At 53.7% G+C, this 15084-nt stretch overlaps 1 protein-coding gene across 1 annotated transcript in view; it reads left to right on the forward strand.

Annotated features, from left to right (window-relative positions):
- Window positions 1-15084, forward strand: part of NBEAL2 (neurobeachin like 2) — a 121026-nt gene that overhangs the window by 31583 nt on the left and 74359 nt on the right. Inside the window, exons 4-6 of the mRNA XM_065397779.1 lie at window positions 8183-8264; window positions 9905-10029; window positions 10368-10450. Coding sequence (XP_065253851.1) covers window positions 8183-8264; window positions 9905-10029; window positions 10368-10450 — 290 coding nt within the window. The remainder of the gene's footprint in view (window positions 1-8182; window positions 8265-9904; window positions 10030-10367; window positions 10451-15084) is intronic.

Here is a 15084-nt window from a genome sequence, read left to right on the forward strand (position 1 = left end):
ATCCACCATCACTTTCAACATCCGCATTTTAAGCTCGGGGAAAAAAAGACTCTCCCATCCCTGCTGCCCCTGCCATGCCCTCCCCTGCCCTGCCCTCAAAGCGGCCGCATCTCCACAGCGGCTGCCTGCAGACAAGTTTTGGGGAATCGCCTCCTTTTCTTAAGAGGCGCCTGGCGTCCCTCACGCCTAGAGCGTAAAGTTCCACCCAGTGCCCTGTCTAATGGTTCTGTGTGCTGTAAAACACCACTCGAGGCGGCCCTCCGCTGATCATCCCGTGACGAGTAGGACTTTACCAGAGGCAGACGTGAGACAGTACCCTCCCGAGTCCTGCTCCTCTCCTCTGCATCCTCCCCGCAAGCCAGAGCTCCCGCCACATGCCCGTCTGTGGGTTTCCACTGCTCTGCAGCCTTGGGATTCATGCATTCAGGCAGACGTGCCCTGGCTTTGCAGGGCTTGGAAGCGAGAGAGCCTTAAAGTGCAGGTCTGAGTTTTCCTCAGCGTGTTGGATTTGGGGTACGGTTGGGAGGGTTCTTATGGCATCTACCTCAAGCCTAGTTTCAGATCAAAATGAACCCAGGGCCCCCGGCTAGTTCCTGCCTGTGGTTGGTAGCCCTCAGCCTGGCCTTCCCTTCTCCTTTCAGAGCATGAGCTGGTGGTTTTTATTCTGTTGCTAATTTTGTGGTGAGACCATCGTGTTCCTTCAACGGTTACCAGCCTTGGCAACACCAGGATGTGTGAAGCCTTTAGCTTATTTTCCCGTTATCTAGCCACCCTGGCCTTTTGAAGTGGGGAGGGGGGACGGTCCGACGCATGTGGGGGGAGGGGAAAGCACCGGGGTCTGTCTCAGGTCCGCTCGAGGCGAGTGAGCAGGAGGAGGTGGGTCCCTGCGCCCGAGTGTCTCGTGGCCGGAACGTCTGTCTCAGCGCTGGGTGATAAGGGGGCGCAGCGTAGCTCTCAGCAGCCTTCTCTCCTGGAATTTCAGGAGCTCAGTCACTGCTCACGTTTCGGATTGGCCAGAGGGTTGGGATGGCAGAAGAAGCGTGGGGGCGCGGGAGCCAGGGAACTATGAGAGAAGGAAGGAAGGTAGCTAGAAGGGAATGAAGGGAGAATACAGAGGATACAGTGCTGTCCAGGGGCTTAACCTCCAGACCGCATGGTTCCCCCAACACCAGCCATCCCTACCCCCAACTTTCACTTTGCTGAGATGCTGAAATCTTCCAGGACAACATCGAATGTTGTTGCACCCTTGACATGGCTGGGGGCGGAGGAGGGGCTTTCCCTGGATCTACCCTGCCAGAGCCCTTGATTCTGAGCCAGCCCAAGTCTCTGCGGAGCCAACTTGGGTTGGTTGGTTTGTTTGTTTTCCGTTGACACGTTATTTCTCAGCGACTCCCGCCCAGCTGCAACGTGCGTGCTGCACTGTCACATTGCCCTTCTCCCCTGCCTCGCCCGGGAGAGCAGCCCGTCCCGCTTCAATCCAGCGTCCGGGGTAGGTTCGCGCTGGAGAGATGCTGGAACTCGTTCATCCTTCGAATCTTCCACCTGGCAGAGAGCAACTTGGGCGCTAAGCAACCCTGGGTCTTATTCTGATCTCTGCTGCGCTGGGGGTGACCGGGTTGATCCTGAGAGCACAACTGGACTCCCTCCTTCGAGGTGCCCCCGATGTCCTGCCACATCCTGCTTCGTCCAGGAAATGACTCCAATTCCTGACCCTCCCTTGCTGCCTGCCTCCCTCCCCCAGCACTTACAGTCCGCGTGGTTCCAGGTCCTTCTCTGGTCCTCATGGCCATAGGATCGAAGCTCCTTGCAATGGTGAATGCGCTCTCCGTGCTCCCAGGAGATAGGCAGTGCTAGTATTCCCCCATTATGTACACAGGGAAACTGAGGCACAGAGGGAGTGATTTGGCCATAATCACACACAGTGTCGGTGGCAGCGCCAGGAACAGAACCCAGTCCAGTGTTCTAGCCACTAGGTCACAAAGTACCTGGCCCGTGCTTCTGACCCGTCGCGCAGAACATGCTGCAGCAGGTACGGTCCCTGCCCCAGCTCGGCAGATAATGCAGCACTGAAGTATTTAGCTTCACAGCCCCCCTGAGAGGCAGGTACAGTGTTTACCCGTGGAGCGACTGAGGCGCACAAAGTGACTTGGTTAGGCTCCTCCAGCACTTGCCTGGCAGAGCTGGGGGTAGACCCAGGAGTCCTGTCTCCCAGTGCTGCACGGTAACCCCGAGTCTGTCCCCACCTCGCTGTCAGAGCCTTTGCTAGGGGGATGCAGCTGCTTGTATTGTCGGTTTCTCCCCCACACCTCCCCCGCAGCAAGAGCGAGGGAGGATCTGCACGCTGGCTCGGGAGGTGGGCAGGTGCTGGGGGGGTTCCGTTTGCTTGCCATCTAAAGGGGAAGTGGAGCAGCCACTTCAGTGCCTCTCTCCTGACTGCGGAGCAGTGCAGCTTGTCCCCCAGCCTGCCAACTGGGGCTGCCTGCAGCGCTCAGTGGGAGCCCCAGAGGTGCTGGGGGAGCACGTCCAGCATGCAGGAGAGCAAAGCGGACAAGGCACCGGGAGACGGGCAACGGCGCGGCACGTCTGTCCCCACTCCGGAGCCCAGGGTGTAAAGATGCCTGGCTAGTCTGTGCTGTCTGCTTGGGCAGATGACGAGAGGAAGGAGGGTCTGTTTACAGCACCGGACTAGGCTCTGCCACTGACTCACCGTGTGCCCTGGAAGTCACTTAATTGCTCTGGGCCCTAGTTCCCCATCTGTACAATAGGGTTAATGGCTCTTCCTTCCTCCCGCACTCTGCCTTGTTTGTTTAGATGGCGTGTTCTCGGGGTAGGCATCCGCCCTCGCTGTGTATTTGTACAGCACCTAGCACCGTGGGGCAATCTTCTTGGCTGGGTGTCTAGGAGCTACAGTAATACCAGGAATGGGCTATGAGCAGAGAAGCAGCCCCACTGACGCTCAGAAAGGGGCCTTGCTCCTGGTGCTCCTATCAGACAGCCCTGATCTTCTTGCTGGGGGATGAATGGAGCTGGCAGCCATCAGGGGAGGGAAGAGCCTAATGTGGGGTTTGCCAGGCTGCTTGGGGTTTGCCCTCTTGGCCAACAAGTCACAGGAGTGAAAACCTTGTGCGTCAGATGCAGGTCTAAGCGGGAGGATCTTTAGCATTTGCGCTTCTGTCTTTACATCAGCATTCCTAGCGTCGTCCCTGTTGTAGAGCGGGAAACTGAGGCACCAGGCAGGCAAGTGACTTGCCCAGAGCCACATGCCATGTTGGCAGCGGAACTGAGATTAGAACCCAGGTCTCCTGGCTCCCAGTTCCCCTATTCTTAGCTGCTAGATGAACTTTCAGTAGCTAAAAATGACGCTGGGGTAAAGTTTCTCACTTCTCCCTGTCCCGTGTGCTGGTGGTAGACTGGCTTTGTAGGAGATGGTGACGGTGGGGTATTGGTTTTAGGAGATGCTGAATGGCTCTGAACATTACAGATTGCCTTTGGGAGGGGACTCTTAGCTAATGCCCTGGTCACTTCCTGTCTCTCTCTCTCCTTAGCTTCCGATCATCCCCAGAGATGAAACATGCCCAGTAGGTCTCTTTCAGCCTTTGCATCCTTCCCCCAGCGCACCCTCAGGATGGGGATGGAGGCTCTTTAGGAGAGAATGCCGATCCCCGAACATGACACCCGCTCGCTGTCTGAGGACGTGGACACCTGGAGCGGGAGCTGTCAGGTCCAGCAGCAGGAACCAGACTCACACTAGCTCTGATCGGGCTAGCACACTGGAAACGGAAGCGTGGCCGCAGCGGCGCAAAGGGCTCGCCGTTCCCCGTACGCTCCCGTCTGAGGCGCTGGGCACGTCCTCGCGCCACCTCTGCTCTGCGTCCGTTTTCAGCGCGCTAGCCCGCTCGGTGCTCGCGTGGGTGTGGCTCCGGGAGCTGGCGTCGGTACGTCCCGCTCGTAGTGCGGACGTCCCCGAAGACACAGCACTTGTTTTGTTTTTTCACCCATCGTAACTAGCAAATATTTCTGATCCCTGGTCAATTTAAATGATCGACAAATCAGCTTTTCCATCCTTTCAAATCTCATTCTTCCACAGCCCAGTACAACCCTCCATTAGAAAATGTTCTTTGCTAGTGATTTCCTCCTTCATTTGCTCCTACCTGTACCCCTTGGCCTGCCCTCAGTGAAGAGCAATAGCAGCATTACTGTTCTGTATTATGGCAGCATGTCGAAGTCCCAGTTGAGATCACGGACCCATTGCGCTAGGAGCTGTGTATGCATCTAGTAAGAGACAGCTCCTGCCCTGAAGAGCTTACAGCATCAATGGAACAGACAGGGGGTGAGAGAAAAGAAGTAGTATCCCCATTTTACAGATGGGGAAACTGAGGCACAGAGATTTAGGGGCATGCCCAAGGTCTCATAGTGAGTCTGATGTCCCAAGTGTCATGGCTGGGGCATGTGCAGTGAGGACTAGTGGGTGGAGCTGGAGTCTGGGGCCGGAGACCCGAGTCGGGAGCCAGAATCAGAAGCCAGGAACCCAGAGTCAAAAGTCAGAGCTGGGCTTAGAAACCAGGGACCAGGAGCAAGGTGAAAGAACAGGATCTGTCGTAGCAGCCAGCTGGAGATCTGCGTAGGTGCGTGCACACTCTCCGGGTGTCCCCTCCAGGTTTAAGCAGTGCACCGGCACCTATCAGGCCCTTTGTGGGCAGCACATCCCGTGAGGCTTGGGCCCATGAGGTTCACGGCCCGTCAGTCGCCGCTCTGCCAGAGCGGTCAGGTTGGAGCGTGGATGTGTCAGCCGCCCAGGCAGCAGCAGATCCAGCTTCTAGCCTGTGGATCCTCACGCAGAGTCCCAGTTGTATGCCTTAACCACAAAGGCCATTGTTCCTCCAAGGGATTCCTTTTTCCTAGGGCGGGCTCCAGGGTTTTTGCCGCCCCAAGCGGCGGGGGGCGGGGGGGGAAAAGCCGCGATTGCGATCGGCGGCAGCTCCACCGTGCCGCTTTCTTCTTCGGCGGCAGGTCCTTCCCTCCAAGAGGGACCGAGGGACCCGCCGCCGAATTGCCGCTGAAGAGCCCAACGTGCCGCCCCTTCCCCTTGGCCGCCCCAAGCACCTGCTTGCTGGGCTGGTGCCTGGAGCCGGCCCTGCTTCTTCATTACACCTATCACGTGCAATTTTTCTGGCATCCTTCGTCTGCAAGAGACGGTGGGAGTTGCAACCTATGATGTAGATGGTTTGCAATGTATGTACATGCATGTAACCAGTTATTCTCTCTTCCTCTTCCCCGCCCCCCCCCCCCCCCTGCTTAATTAGTGCTTAGCTGGGTTAAGAGACCTGCAACTCTTCTTAATCCTCTGTCAGTCCCTGATCACCTCAACCACTTTCCGGTGAACTCCCTGTGGTTGGGCTGCAGCTGGGTGGAACCCCTGCTTTGTTCCAGGTCTGTGAAATAAGACTCGGGGGGCCACACCTCCTTGGATGGCTGTGGATCCGTCCTCCACACACACACCCCAATACTGCCCCCACAAATGCTTCTGTCATTCTCCGCACTGACATGGGGAGTCCCGTCTGTCCCCTTTCCGCCCCTCCCCTCCCAGCCTGTGAATTTCGGCTAGTCCTGGGAGGGGGCTTTGGAAACCCGTGTTTTCTCTCCCTTCCTGCATTCCTGCCTGCCGTCTGCCAGCCAGAGATAAGGAAGGGCTGATAATTGACTCATGTTCACGGTGGAGCCGGGGGGCCAGGGCCTCAAATACAACCCCGTGACTTGGGAGACTTGGCAGCTGCCGTCCTCATTAACTGAGCTCTTGAGGGTCCCTTTGAAGCATGATTCTGAGGAGAACCCATCCACCTGCCTCCTCCCGAGTCTTGCAAAGGCTCATCTCTGTCACCCCCACCCCCGGAACGGGCGCTGCCTTTATATTTAGCTCTGGAGAAGGGCCAGTTCTGAACAATTGGACTTGTGTGTGTCAGGATTTGTGGTTTGTTTGTGCAGACCAGTGACGTTCAGGCCCTCTGGCTGGGCTGACCTGCTCTTCTCCCCTCTCTTAACCATTGGAGGGGAGGACGTTCTCAGCCAGCAAGCTACCCCTTCCGTTCCCCTCAGCAAGACCAGGCTCCATCACCTCCCTCACCTGCCTTGCTCTCCACAGCCAGCTGTGGGCTTCATCTTTCATTCCCCCAGCACGGCCTCCCTTCTAAGCTGTGGCCAGAAGGGCTAATTGGCAGCAGAAAGGGAGGGGGTCCCGGTGGAAGTTCTGGCCAACTCGGCACTGGGGGAGGCGGGTGGCAATATCTATCGAACTTCAGGCTTTTTGGCCCAAAACTCGGGCTTTCAGGAGGTTTCTCAGGACCCCAAATCTCAGAGCGTTTAGCCACACTATGGTCATTGTTGCCCCAAATGCTATGGCTGGAGATGCAGCCATGATGGGGACACTGGACTGAACAGAGGGAATTGAGAGACTGATCCTGCCAAGAAGAGAGGTCTTGACTAAACCTGGTTGGGGCGGAGGGAGGAATTTTGGCAGAAAATTTAGTTTTTCTTGGCAAAAATTTGAAATTTTAGCCAAAATCCAAAAGACCTTAAATTCTGAAGTGCTGCTGCACTACATGGGAGTTGTAGTTCGGGTGACTCACACCCCTATTCTCATCCATGGGGTGGGCTCCCTGGGTGGACTACATCTCCTATGAAGCAACATGGTCTCTCCTCTTGGTCAGGGGAGGTCATGCATCATGGGAGCTGTAGTCCGCCAGAGAGCTCAGCCCATAGAGAAGAATGGGGGTGGGGGTGGGAGGTGAGGCAACATGTCCAAATACTTCAGGTTTCCACAGAAAGCGGACGCTTTTTCGCAAAAAATGGAAAATTCTTGACCAGTGCACATCTTGAGCTACCCACTCCCCCATGTCTGTCGGGAGCATTTCAAATGTCCTTTGCCCATCAAGGTTCTTGCTGATGCTCGAGTTGGACTAAGGGGTTGGTAGGGGAGAGGAGAATCTTGGGGGCTGTGATGGCTCATTGTAGACTGATGTAACTGGAACCTGCTCTACACCAGATCCAAGCTGGCCTTGTCTGGCAGGGGCTGGTGAGCTCTTCCTGGCACCTTCTTCTGCCCCAGGTCTTGGAAGTTCACTTTTCTCTAGGCAACGTTCACTGGGGACTGAGTTAATTTCCTAAAGGGAATTTGTGCGTTTGCCTCTGTGTGTCCTGATCGGAAAGTTCCCCTGGCTGAGAAGGGCTCTCGCCCTGTCTGACTCCCCCGTTGCTGGGGAGGTGGATGGACAGACATGGCCGCCCTTTCCTTTCCTCCAGTTTACCGCCTACCTCCGTGGCAATTATCAAGGGACTTCCCTTTAGCTGAGGAGAGCTGGGTGGGACTCCACCAATGCCTCTCTGAGAGAGGGCAATGGGCTTGGCTGTAGGATTGGGACTGGTTCTGCCTTCAATTACTTTCCCGTCTGGGGCAAGCACAGCTCTGCTTCTGCATCACTCCAGTGCCTCCCCATTGCAGATCTAGAATCATAGAATCTCAGGGTTGGAAGGGACCTCAGGAGGTTCTAGTCCAACCCCTGCTCAAAGCAGGACCAATCCCCAGGCAGATTTTTACCCCAGTTCCCTAAATGGCCCCCTCAAGGATTGAACTCACAACCCTGGGTTTAGCAGGCCAGTGCTCTAGAGGAGAACGCTCCTCTTGGGAATGAAGGGAATGAGCGGCCCCATTTGCTACCCTGCTCAAGCACTTATTCCAACAAGCACTCTCTGAAATGCTAGTCAGACAGCAGGGTCAGCGTTACTGTCTGCTGGTGTTTGGTCTCTCTGTCAGACTGTTCTCATCTGCTTGAGTGCCTGTAGGGTGCAGCGAAAGACACATCCGGTTGAGTTAATTGACCTTGGGACAGTATTGGGGTAGGGTGATGGCTCTCTTTTTTTTTTAAGACCCAGCTGATGTGACCACTATATAAAAGTTGCCCTGAGGCAAGGGGAGCCATGGATAAATGGCTAACTACTGTGGTGATAGACTAATTCACTTAAAAACCAGGCAAAGCTCAGCTGATTCCACACACCCCGCCCTCGCCAATCTATTGCAAACCAAACTGTACACAGCTTGCAGCTTTCCCCTTTGCTGCTCCTTACCTAAACCCATTGCAAGAATTTCTCATCCTCCCCCTCTTTTTTTCTCCCCCCCCCCCCCTTGCAGGAATTTAGAAAATGTCCAAGCCGACAGGACGCCAGTTTTTATCCACGAGGTGCTTAGCTTGCTGGTTGCATGTACAGCCAAGGTAAGCGCCGGCTTCCTAGCATGTGTGTTTGTGCCAGGCACATGCCCCGTTACACAGGGCCTCTAGATAACCCCGCATGCAGCAGTGGAAGTTGCACGCTGTGAGAATGGAAATGCTTATGTCTGGGCTTGGCCTGTTGTTGAAATCAACCCGAAATCCATATATGGGCTATTGATATTAAGAAGCCAGCAAAACGCAAGGGTTTTCCCTGGCCTGTGTTATACAGGAGATCAGACTAGATCTGTGGTCCCTTGTGCCTTTGAATCTATGAACCTGGAATATACTGGCTCTTGGGCCATAGAGCTCTCTTCTAAGGCCTCATCCTGGATGAAGTGTGTCACTGACATGTCATACAGGGGCCAGGACACTGAATCCCGCAAAGAACAGCCATGAAGTGACATGTTCCTATGCTGCACACATGTTCTGCACTCAGTGAGTGAGTCTCATGCCAGCGCAGCAGGCCCAGACAAGGTCCCGTGTACCATGTAATGCCATAATGTGTGGCTCTGAGTGGGACCCCTATGCTAGGGCGAACTGTTAAATTATGAAGCTCACATTTTCATGACTTCTGGGGGACCGCCGTGACTTGAAAGAAATTCTGATGACTGGCCGGTTCACTTCCCCTCTCCAACACCCCTTACAGGTGACCCACCAAGATGAAACAAATTGGACGTGTGCCTGTGATTTATTGTGTTTTATGATGAACAAAGGCAGCTTGAAAATGATGCTCCCTGTTTAACGCTAGACACCCAGATCCTGTCTAGCATGCAAGGCTAAGTGGAGAGCTGAACGGTGACCTCTTAAATGTAGGGAGGGAAAGTTGAGCTATTACGAGGGGCAGGGAGTTTTTAATTAGGCTGCATAGAACTTTTTTGGTGGCATTCGTTTAATGCCAATGACTAATCAACACTTTGGAAAAGGAAGCCTTTGTTAAAGACTCCCCACCTTCAGCCCTTGTTAAAATCCACAGTAAGCATCCCCAAGGCCTCCCAGAGGTCATCCAGATACACCAGGAATGATCAGACTTGACATTTGGGGGGATTTCAAAGGTAAATAACAACCAGGAAAAATTAAAAAAAAAAAATCAAACAAGCTTTTTCGGGCTGCATTTTTCTATCAAAGGAAGCCAAAATGGTCAGTTGGGTTGTTAAAAACATCCTTTGTGGTCATTGGCCACATTGCAACTGCTGCTTAGTATAACACACCCAGTCATTTGGCTGTCTTCCCCCTCTGCCTTTTTTGTTCATCTCCCCCTGTTGTGCCCCATAATATGTTAAGATTGTGAGATCTTCAGGGTGGGGACTGTCTCTTTAGTGTGTGTGTGTACAGCACCTGGCGCAGAAAGGCCCTCCGATCCCAGCCCATGTCCTCTGGAGGGAGGTAGTAATAATAAAGGTCACCTTCAAGAGCAGCTGTGACAGACTCAAACACACCCTCTTCCACTTCCTCTGAAGGAGCTTATGATCAAATGAGTGAAATTAGCCTGAATAATAATACAGCATTTCAATAGCACTTCACATCTTCAAGGCACTTTTTCAGCAGCACGACTGAATGTTAATGAAGATTATTTAGTGGGGGGGTGGGCGAAGGTTGTTTTTTTTTAATGCTGCAAATTAACCAGGTTTCTTCTGTCCTTGCAGCTAAAGAACACCCCGGAGCAGTGTGCCCCCAGCAGGTCTCAGCTAGAGACCGTAACCGTCTATGCATTGCACCTCTACGAATGCCTCTTCGACCCCTACCAGACGTGGAGGCGGCAGCTGAGCGGGTGAGTGGGTGTGGAGCAGCATCCTGTGTGGATGGTCTCGCTGTGCTGTGGTCTAGGCAGATTGTCACAGCTCGGCTGGCCTGCGGGGTCGGATTCGATGAGCCATAATCCATTGCATAAAACCCGTCGGTGTGGGGTGTCGGAGAGTGGGGTCTCGAGACACGTCACTCCCCATTTCAAACATGCAGCATGACACACGGGCATCGAATGACTCGGCGCTGCACCATTCGGATGCCTTGGCCGAGTAATTTCAACGCCCCCGTCTCCGGCTTGCTCCCTGTTAGCTGCTCCCTGCCTGGAATCCTGTCTCACTTCCCCTGCGTTTCCTGTGTTTCTAGGGAAATCGTCAGCATGAAAGAGAAGAGCAAATACAAGTTTGCACCAGCTGCTTTGCCTCTAGAGTTCAGCACTTTCTTCCAAGGTAAATGCCAAACAACCAACTCCCGCCTCCTCCAGCTCTGGTTGGAGGGTCGTCTGTCTCCAGTGCTGTTATCTCTCTGTTCAGGAGCCCTCCTCCTTCCCTCCCCATGCTGGAGTAAAATGTCACCCTAACCTTTCCAGGCCTTTGCAGGCAGTTGTTGTTATCTTTAATGACCCTTGATTTCCTCCTCCCTGGCACTGGGGGCTCTCTGGTGTTGAAAAGAGCAGTGTGTGCACCCAAAAAGCACGCTTGCGCTTCCCAGATTTCCTCCCTACAGGCGGGACCCCAGCGCTGCCAGACAGCAGCTGTGAGCCGGCAGTACATGTTGAGAAAGTGTATTTGCATATTACCCAGAACCCCATTCTGCCTCTCATGTCCCTGTATCCCAGAGGAGTGGGGACTGAGTGCGTTGTTTCAAATGGGGATGGGGAGCGAATGTAGTTTGGCGAAAGGTAGCCTTGGAAACTGGACCTGCCTGTTTCTCCACGTAGCAGCAGTGTGCCTACTGCTTAATTTGAAGGACCCGCTCCTTGGGCTTCTGAGAGGAGTTGACTCTCCAGACCCATTCAGTCTGGGCCCTCTCTGCTGAGGCTGTCTGCAAATGGGCAGGGGGTTCGTAATGTGGACGCTCCTCCACTGGGATGCTGAGCGAGTTCCACCCAATAGCATTGGCCTGGTCACGTGTGCCAGTGTATAAAACTCTCCTGTGAGCCGTTGAATGGCTGGGTTTTGTTCTTATTTTGCTTGGACATCAGGAAGGCTTCCTGGGGGCTTTCCTAGCTACCGAAGCCACCTCCCATCCCTTCCGGGCCCATTCTCTGTGGGCTTGCAAGGGGAATTCCACACGGTGGTTGGCGTTCCCTTTGCTCCTTGCTTTCTTCTGGCTCTTGGAATTGTCTTGCCAGATGTGCCGTGTGCCTCTGGCTGAGCCTGGGAACACCTTTACCCCGCATCCCTGGGGCGGTAAATAGCCTCATGTCAGTTTCTAGGCAAGGTTCCCCCAACTAGCAAAGGAATTTCCTTCGTTGCCGGAGCTGAGCTTGGACTCTGAGCCTGACCACGTTGACTCTCTCGGCTCATTGATTCGTTAACTTCTGTAACGAACTTCCTAAGGAACGTTGTACAGTAAAGGGGCGGGGGGGGGGGGCGGGCGGGGGATATTCCTGTGTGGAACCAAGAGCTCAGAGGCCGGGGAAAGGCCTGGAGTTTGGGAGCCGTTTGGGGGCTTTCACTGGCAGTGCTGAGACGCACCACAACGGGGGAGGCTTTGGAAGCGCTGTAAGGGGGACTAGATGGAACGTCCTGGCTGTTTGCACAAGGAAGGGTGGGCTTGCGGCTGAAGCGCTGGTCTGGGACTTGGAGCTCTGCACGACCACCCTTAGCCCTTCCATGTCACCCCATCTGTAAAATGCGGGGGGGGGAACGTCCTGTTCCTCCTGCCCTTTGTCTCTCTTGTCCATGTAGGTTGCAGGTTCTGTGGGGCAGAGACTGTCTTCCTGTGTCCAGGACGATGGGGCCCTGATCTCAGCTGGTGCTGCTAAGAGCTCATTCATTTCAGCCTCCCTCCAGGAGAGGACAATGGCAGCGAAGAGAGAGGGAAGGGGGAATGCTACAAATTGGGGCAGCAGCGTGGGTGGCCCCCCAGTTCCCTTCCAGCCTCCTGGTGGGAGCCTGCACCGATCGGATGGGCCGGGAGCTGGGCATGGGGGATGGCTCGGCGGCTAGCATCAGTACACGCCGTGCAGTCTCCTCACCGTTGTGTGTTTGCTGTTTGTGGCCAACCAGGCTCAACCTCATCTTGGTGCCATCCAAGCGCCAAGTGATGATGGAGACTCCGGGAAGTGTGACTGAGCGCGCCCGGCCGGTCTCGTTGAGCTCTCCACCGAGAGTTAGGGCTACCAGAAATAACCAGCGCTAGCAGCAGCCCGATAACATGTTTCACAGGGAAACGGGTTTGTCCTGCCTCTCAGAGTGGCACGGTCCTCCCAGCCACTCCTTCCCAGCTACTTCGTCCCCGAGGAGCAAGTGACCACTTCTGAGGAGGGGGGGCGGGGTGTCCGTGCTGCTGCTCCGTCCCATTACCATGTCCCTCCGCGTGCTGACGGCATCTAAAGAGGAAGAGTCTTGATTGAATGGGGCGGAGCTGTTTCAGAAAGCTGGGCGTGCGGCTCTCTTGCAAGGAGCTGCAGCCTATGGACCTCTGGACTTGACCCCGTTCACTTCACAAATGAACCTTTCCTTCCTTTGTATTGGAGATGAAAAGCCCAGTGCGATCTGACTGGACGGGGGAGAAATAGCTGGTTGCTTGCCGTACTGTAGAAATACGCTTTGGACATTTTCTTTACTTTTTGAAAGCCCCATCCCCCACCCCAGCTTGGTGATTTTTTTACATTAGAAACTCAGGTCTTGGCTAACCTGCTGTTCTTGGAGGACTCTGTGGCTGGCTGGAGTGAAACCCAATTTAGGGAAAGGGATTATTTCTGTTCACTCTTAAACTTTTATTTTGTGCTTGCTTTACTCAAACACTGAGAGAAACAGACCCCTTTATGAACCGTTCCAGCATCTTCAGTTAAGTGCTGGTCTCCCCCCCCCCCCCCCCCCAAAAAAGTTGTTCTTGTTTGTTTTAGAAATGGCAAATCTCATTTTCCCTATTCTTGGTGGAAGTCTTGTTGGAGGACCAGGGAGCTTTCATTGAAGGAGGGTTGTTGTTTTTTTTTTATTGAGAGCTTTTCTCCCAACTGTTTCTCGGGCATTGCTGTTAAATAGGCATTACACAAAATAAACAGTTTTAGACAATCTGACTTAAAGCTTTGTAGGTTTTGCTTCCCAGATGACACAACCTCTTTCATTGTCCTGTACTTGGAAATCTTCCAAGAACAAGACCTGAATTTCTAATGTAAAACATCATTTTTGAAAATACTCCTCCAGGCTTTTCCACAACACTATAAAGAAGGAAGAAAGTCTGCAAACACAATTCTCTCCCCATTTACAAGTTACTTTTTAACTAGGGTGAGGGAGGGTTGGGTTTCATGAAATTCCCCCCACCACCACCTCCATTTCAACATAGCCCCTCATTTTCTAAGATTAACTTGAATTCACCAATAACTTCCTGACTAACTGGAGGCCTGTACTGTCGGAGGAAATAGAGCGGGGGTGGGGTTACAGAAAAACCCTGGATTCGGGCACCCCGAAACTGCAGGGATATGTGAAATCCAAAATCTATATCCTGGCTCAGATTTGAACAAGTCCTATGCTTTATTGATGAGCTGAGTTGAAGCCCTGTATTTTATTATGGCGAATAAGCTACACAGGGCAACTCCTTGCATTGGGAGACTTTAGATTGGATCTTGTATTAAACACTTTGGACCGTATGAACGTGTGGGTTACTTACACACATGTTGGAAGTGACCAGTAGAACGCCTGAGCACGGTGAGTATCTGATTAGATAACAAATGGTACTTGGATGTCTAGTGCAGGGGTAACCTCCCAGGGCTCAGAGTTTGGCCTGGCTCAGGATTAGCAATATCTATACAGGGCACAAGTAAAGATGGGGTCCCTGGCCTGGGGTGCTTAGTCTGAATTAGACCACACGTGTATGAGAGGACTGAGCGGCGGGGGCAGAAATCAAAGCCAGGATGTTAGCGCTGCTTTTAGAAGAGGCAGCCATTCCCATGGGGGCAGGAGCCTGGTGGAGTGGATTGATTGCACGTTACTTGTTGGCTACTCGGGTTTTTAATATTCTCTGTTGCTAGCTGGGGATTTATCCTCACTGGCGCTCTTTCCTTTGCATGCTAATGGGTTTGCTCTGCGCACCAGCAAGCGCTCCCCTGTGCAACAGGGAGGCCGTAGACTCCAGATGTTTCAGCGTAGGACTGGGTGCCCCTAATGCTTTATTTACCAGTTTCCATTGATCACATGGCACCGGAGTAGTGGATACGTCTAGAGCGGGAACAGAAGACTTCCTTTTTCCTCTGGTATCTCGGCCTCTCCACGCCAGGAGCTCTGCCAGGCGCCTGATGCCAGGTTGGTGTGTGTCTTAGACAGGAGGGTGCCTCACTGGATGGACCCTTCTGAAGGGGACACACACACACGCACGCACGCACTTAATTTTACACACCTGAGTTAGTGCCGCTGAGCTACGAGGCTGCAGGGTTGTGGCTGGAGTTAATAGCTGGAGAACTTGCATCTGACTGCTGCGGGGAAGCTAAGCGGTAGCCCCTTTCTAGTCATGACAGGGCAGAAAAAGCCCCTAAAACTACGCAGGAAGTTTTTCTTTGACCACATGGTATAAATCCCCTTGCCCAGTTATTTTTAGGAGGAAAAACGCCCTTTGCATCTGGGCTGATTTCTCACATAGCACGTTCTGTCCCGGTGCCTGTTGGGAGCGACGGCCGTAAGCACTGCGCACCTGCAAGGTTGGGGCCCTTTGTGGCGCTGTTAAAATCCCACCCTGTCCCACAAAGAATCAGGGGGCACCAGCAAAACCTCCCCTGAGCCCCACGTCCAGCAGCCCTACTAGATAATGAGCTCTTAGGCACACGCTGTGCCCGGGGACAAGCGTCTCCACATGAGTCTTCTCATGGAATTAATTGGCAGAATTTCCTTTGGGGAAAACCCGCTTCTGGGCGGTGAAG

The sequence above is a fragment of the Emys orbicularis genome, chromosome 2 (assembly GCF_028017835.1).
Source record: "Emys orbicularis isolate rEmyOrb1 chromosome 2, rEmyOrb1.hap1, whole genome shotgun sequence".
NCBI lineage: Eukaryota > Metazoa > Chordata > Testudines > Emydidae > Emys > Emys orbicularis.